Raw genomic sequence first — 6,354 nt, 5'->3', positions numbered from 1 at the left:
TTCCTTATCTCCGTTCCCCACCTGCTGTAAACTGACCTTTGCTACTTGGAGATTAAATCTTGCTGTCCTGGCTAGAATAGATTTATTAATTATATTTGAGAGATGCCTTCAAGAAGTTAAGAGCTTTCATCTTTCTCAGTGTGGAATAGGAAATATTACAAGTTGTGTTTTCAGTCAGGTAGCTGCCTTCACTTCAAATCATCATAGGAACACAAAGGGAGAATAAAATGTGTTTGCATCAAAATAAAGACAGGGAGTAAAGTTTGATTGAATCTAGGAAGAGTCTTATTCTCTACAGAAGACTCCATTTGGCATTTACACATCTGAATTCCTTGACCAGGTGGGAAGGGGATGGTTTTACACTTACTGGCATGAGCACAGCAGCAAGGTAGACTCTTTCCTTGCAGCAGTGTTAAATCCCTGATGTTGCATACACCAATTACACAGCCAGAACCAATCCGACATTTGCTGCAGCAGAAGGGAAATTAGATTTTGTTCTTGGATCCTGCCCCCTTCCTGAATATTATGAGTCTTTCTTAAATGTTTTGGTCTTTTAGAAAAGAGGTTCTTAAACTTCAAGTCAAAGTTCTGGGGAACCAGCAATATAATTCTGTTCACAAAGCAGTTATTTAAATGTCTTGCTGACTTCAGACCAAAATGTCAAAGTTGGAATTCTTACAAAATCTGCTCCTCTTATCTCTGGAGGGGAAGATGAAGCAGAGTTGACTCACTGAAAATAGGCAGCATCTGGGACATTTCTTCCTCGTTTCATTTCTTGTTACATAAAGAAAGAGGACCTGAATTTAGATGGCAATCTTCTTGTTTCTACTAAACCATTTCTACTTTTCAATCTCCATAGGCCTCTTAGTGAAACTAACCAGTTGGGATCAAATACTGTATTTGAGAATTTATATTCTGTAGTCTGGGCTCTCTTGGGACTTGCAGCTCTGTCTCTCTCTTGTGTGGCCACTGCTTTGGGAGGGCCTGCACTGGAACAGGCACATGGATATTACTCAAAACTTAAGAATAAGTGGTGGAAGTTCAGTTCCTAAGCACAACCACATCATGCCCTACTCTGTTCTTCAGAGGACTGTGTGTCCTTGAACTCTGTGGCTGAAAGGAATCTAAGGTGCAGGAGGGATGCAGAGGAGTGTTTAGAATTATCACAAAAGCAAAAAATTATCTCACTAGGTAGAGTTGCAGGTGTAGCCCCAGTGCAATCTTGATATTAGTGGTTTAGCTTGGAGGCATCCACTAAGGGCAGAAGAGTAAACAGTCTTGTACCACAAGGATTACAGATGCAGTCTTATTCCAAGAGGTGTAAATTATGTCAGCAATGAATTTTTAAGCCTTTTGGAGTGAGGTAAGTTAGTAAATATTTGTTACAAGGCAGATTGTAGTTTCAAAATTAACTTCAAAATTTACTGGTCAAATGTGAACTTTGAATTTTTATTTCAATTTCATCTCATGCATGCTCTTGTCAAAGTGATTCACTCAAATTCTTCTTTCATAGCTGGTCAAATGAGGTGACTGTTCTGCTGGTGCAGCCTCACCTTGCGCCCTCTGTGCAGTTTTGGTCATCACAATATAAGAAAGATGTAAAGCTATTAATTAGAGAGCATCCAAAGGAAGGTTAGGAAGATGTTGAAGGACCTAGAGGGAAAGCCCAGCCAGAGGGTGGTTGGGCACTGGAACAGGCTTCCCAGAGAAGTGGTCACAGAGCCAAGCCTGCCAGAGTTCAAGAAGTATTTGGACAACACCCTCAGGCACATGGTGTGATTGCTGGGGCTGTCCTGTGCAGGGCCAGGAGTTGGACATCGATGATCCCTGTGGGTCCCTTCCAACTCAGGATATTCTATAATTTTGTGATTCTATGAACTCTTTAATGAGGCTTCATAAGCCTTAAGTAAGTAGCAGGCTTATGGGTATGATAGTAGGTGGTACCAATATATATTTTGAAATGTGAAGTCTGATGCCATTTGGTATTAATAGTGGCTACCAGATTGGGGAAAAGTTCAGATTCTGATAGTGAAGTGGATTCCAGTACATAATTGAATAGGAAAACTGCCAGCTAGAGTGTTCAGATAGCTATTAAAAACCAGTAAAGGACTGAAGTAGCAGATTAATTTGCAAAAGTAAAAAGCCAAGATGAAAACTTAAGATTTTACAGTTTCATAAACTTATACTCAGAATTTATGTATAGGATTGTTAGTGACTTGCCATAGTTGAATAATTCTTTTTTTATTTTTTATTTTTTTTAAAAAAAATCAAGTTTAATTACACATGCAGTAAAACCTAAAAAATAGCATGGTCTCATTTTGGCCACTGTATGAAAGCTGAGTAATCTAGTTATAAATGTTTGTATGAGTACATTGAAGTGGTCAACAGGGCAAAGTAAAAGTACCAGAGTACCCCATTTCCTCTTGGCAAGAAATAAATAGATGAGATGAAAAGCATTTTCAGAGTGGGCTGGATTACACCATGTGCTATGGTGTATCAAGCAAATGTGTGGGCATCTTTCTTGGACACCATTCGACGTGTGTTTCTGAATTGCTTATTTAGCTGCTCGGTGTGTGTGTGCTCAGAGATGCCGTGTATTATACACTGCAGGAGTATTCAGAGGTGTTGGATTAGTGCTCTCAGTTCTGCACAGAACAAAGTATTGCAGTACAATCTTGTCTTGAAAAGGTTAAAGGCCCTTCAGGGCTACAGATTTTGTATTTGTTTTTTAAAAGTAAGCCACAAGTTTATGTTGCTTTATTCACAGAAAACAGGTCCTCTGCCTCTTCAACCGTTGTAATTTCCTTGATTTGTTAGGCGCACTGGCAGGGTGGGTGTCAAATTAGTTGGATTTTAGTTTATATTCTGAATAAATGTCTAGCAGTTTTGCACAAACTTAAAATTAATATATAGGTGGAAATGCTTTACCCACTTAAGACAGTTTGTAGTACTATTATACTCTGAAAATGTGCTTAGACTCTGGATATGAGAATGGTGGTTTTTTTCAGTGAAACTAAAGAAAATTCATAAATGAGAAGCAGGCTTGCACTCACTCACTTGGCCTCTCTGGCACCATTGTTCTAGCATCCCTTTATGACCAGATTCGAATGGAGGAATTGGGAGCATCCCTGTCCAAGCCTATGCAAGGGTTCTGCCTTGTAAGCTGTGCCATGTAATGGCAGCAGTGGGTTCAGAGGCAAACTCAGAAAAGTCTTAAACTCAGACCTTTATTGTAAAATCAATCACTGTAGTAACCAGGCAGTTATGCAGAAGATGCCTTCCACCTCCTTCCTGTACTCACCTCCACTGTGGGTGCTGAGGGGATGTAGCATCCTCATTGCAGCAGCTGCATCGAAATACAGACAAGAATGCTACTCTTGATATTCTTTATTCTGAAGAGAAAGAGGCTCTGTGTCTTTTGGGGGTCTGGGGAAGCTACACATACATCACATTAGATTTAAGATAGTGATGCTTTCTTCTGTCTTCCTGTGTCAGCAGACAAGCCTCTTTTATAGATCTTGAATTATACATAGCCTGCTTCCACCTCGTCACCTAGCTGTCCAGCAGGAAGTATTTCAGAGGTGGGATCAAAGCTCAGTCTCTCTGGCATTGCAGACTGTGCAGCATTAAGACTCCTGGCTGCAGGAGCAGTGCCCCCATAGAGACAGGCCATGCACATCTGTCTTATGTAGATGACCAGCTGATCAGTGACAGGCACTGGCAAGCAGCCTGGAATAGGCTTGCTGTTCATCCAGGTGATTCTTCTACAGAATCATATTGAAACAAAGAGCCAAAGTTAGAGTCACAAACAATGGAGTTCATAGGAACTATGACCAGTTCCAGGCTAGTGAACACTTGCCCAAAAATGGAGTACTGTCACTATGATTGCTTCTATATGAGATAAAATCTAATCCTGCTACTATGGTATGAACATGCCTTGGAGCATTAGACCATATGTCAGCATGCACATGACATCCAATGCCAGCCTTCAGCTGTGGCTCCTATAAATTTGGCTGAAGTCCATGTGCTTCCCATAGCGGAACCAGATGGACAAGAATATTTTGTCATCTCATCGTGTCCTCATGGAGTTGATATGGTGGCTAGAACTTGAAAAGCCCAAGGAAAGGGACTGCTGATTCCTATGTCCCACCTTCTCAGATTCTGGGCACTGGCAGAGATGCCCACTTGGCCTGCAAAGAGGTGTGAAATGTCTGACCATGAAAGCTGTGGGACTTCATCTCAGCATCCTAGAACTCAGAGCCAAAGCACTTACAGTGCCTGAGCAAACGGTATTCATCTCATATCTCCGAAAACTCACGTTACACATTCTGGCAGACACCTCCTCCATTAAAAAGAAAGGAACAAGTGAACCATGACAACTCAAAACTGTTGAAGCCTGGAAACTGCTCGGAAATAATAATTGTGTGATGGACTTCAGTTACTGTATCACTGAGAGTCAAGCAGAGGAATAGAGCCGTGTGTTTTTCTTGACAGCGCTGTCATAATAACAAAGGATGTTATCCCAACTTTGTTCCAACGGGAGTACAAGTGCAGAATTGTTTCCCAGAAATCGTAATTCTACACTGGAATACAGTCTTCCAGAACACCTTTGAACACATCCTGGGGTTTGTATGGTTTGCAAGCTGATGGGGAACATCCCCTGGTCCTTACCAGCTGAGACAGTTTGGCTTAATAAATTACAAATGCCCATCAGTCTCTGATTCATTCCCTAATTTGCCAGCTATAATTTAATAGCGTCTTGATGAGCTAATTCACTCAGATACAGTCTTCTGGCAGTTCACGGCCTTGATAAACACTAAAGGTCATGTCTGGTCTAGACAAACCCCAGGCGAATGTGGAGCAGATAAGGAGGATGATTAAAATACAAACCAGTGGTCTCAAGGAAAGAGGACTCTCAGGCAGTTGGTACAATGTGGCCTTGCCACCAGGAAGCTTCACCTTTATGGCAAATGCCAGCTAGGAGAAATAAGACCAAAAAGCTAAAATATGTAAACAGTACCCATGTTTGTATAGTCTGTTGGAGGAGAAGAGGAATTTTGCTGCTAAGGAGGCAAGGAAAGAGGTAATTATAATAATCAAAATGGGAGACAAAGAGCTCTTGCATGTAGCTGTCAGGCCAGAACGAAAGGACAAAAGTTGGATGATTGCTGGGTTGCCGGATGATTAGAGTGATATTGTTGTATTTGTGACTATTTTGCCTAGTATGAGCATACGCAGGGTTTATTGCTTGTTATTCTGATAGCTGTACGTACTGCAGCTCCCATTCAGTTCCTGTCTGTTTTCTGTGCATTGAAATTGAATTTTATGAAAAGGCTCGTTTGAGATCTATGAGAGTCACACACACACACACACACAGGTAGGTAGTTGCTCAGCTTTTGGCAGGAATACTGTTTCTTTCTCCACTCAGTTCAGAGACATGCAAGTCAGATTAATGTCTTTCTTCAGATTTCGTTAAGGTTCTTCAGGATGTTTTACCATTTAAGCTTTCATTTTTTAAATGCCTAGCATTCTGAAATGGCTAGCATTTCTTCAGGATAAATTGACACCTGATTGTCTTCTTGAGTATCTCATAATTTGATGTGAAGAGGTGCAACAGTCCTCTCTATTACACAGATGGGTGGGGCTCTCCTTGAGACTTTTATTAGAAGTTTTAGCCTCCATGGCATGAACACTAATTGCAGCACATAGCTGGATCTGTAGCTTTGAATTTTATTCTGGCAAAAATGGAGTCTTGTTTGATTCTGGAGGGAATGGAATGAGAGCTGATAAGGAGACTTGATTACAAGGGTTTTTTTTTTGTTTTAAGCTTCTGTTCGTTTTGCTCTCTAGTGTTAGCATCAGCTATTTTTTTCAAACATTTTTCTCAGTTACAAACTGTTTTCAAGCTTATATCTATGTTGGCTTATTTTTCTTAAATAATCCAAAAAAACACCTCTGCTAATTTTGTTCAGCTGCTCTAATGATCTGCCTAGGTGCCAATTCTAGACCTTTCAGTGTGTATACACTCTCCTTCTGTGTGCTGATGTTTCTTCATGTTTACCTGTAACTGAACTTACTCTTTCCTCTTGAGAAAACGCTGGATTGATCTCTGTGATTGTTTACAGATACTCCCATGAATAAGCTTTCTCTGAATGTTATTCACTTTATTTATCTACAGTAGTTTTGTATAGAATAATCTAGTCCGTCATTGTCTTCTGCTTTAAAAGAATTCAAATCAGCTATAAATTATTGTGCCATATTTGGGGTTTGGGGGTTGGTTGGTTTTGGGGTTGTTTTAGTAAGTTTAATCTGTAAACTAAGCCACATTTTTTCTGCAGAGAACTTAAATCTGTC

General features: G+C 40.4%; 1 protein-coding gene across 1 annotated transcript in view; it reads left to right on the top strand.

Moving 5' to 3' along the window:
- The window catches only part of LOC103800425 (ankyrin repeat and sterile alpha motif domain-containing protein 1B-like), a gene marked incomplete at both ends in the record, with an annotated part of 42,231 nt that overhangs the window by 30,378 nt on the left and 5,499 nt on the right, over positions 1-6,354 (top strand). Inside the window, one exon of the mRNA XM_009072799.1 lies at positions 5,436-5,443. Within this exon, the coding sequence (XP_009071047.1) occupies positions 5,436-5,443 (8 nt within the window). The remainder of the gene's footprint in view (positions 1-5,435; positions 5,444-6,354) is intronic.

This window comes from Acanthisitta chloris, unplaced genomic scaffold, assembly GCF_000695815.1.
Source record: "Acanthisitta chloris isolate BGI_N310 unplaced genomic scaffold, ASM69581v1 scaffold30544, whole genome shotgun sequence".
In the NCBI taxonomy this organism is placed as follows: domain Eukaryota; kingdom Metazoa; phylum Chordata; class Aves; order Passeriformes; family Acanthisittidae; genus Acanthisitta; species Acanthisitta chloris.
This window is presented reverse-complemented; position numbering and strand designations above follow the sequence as displayed.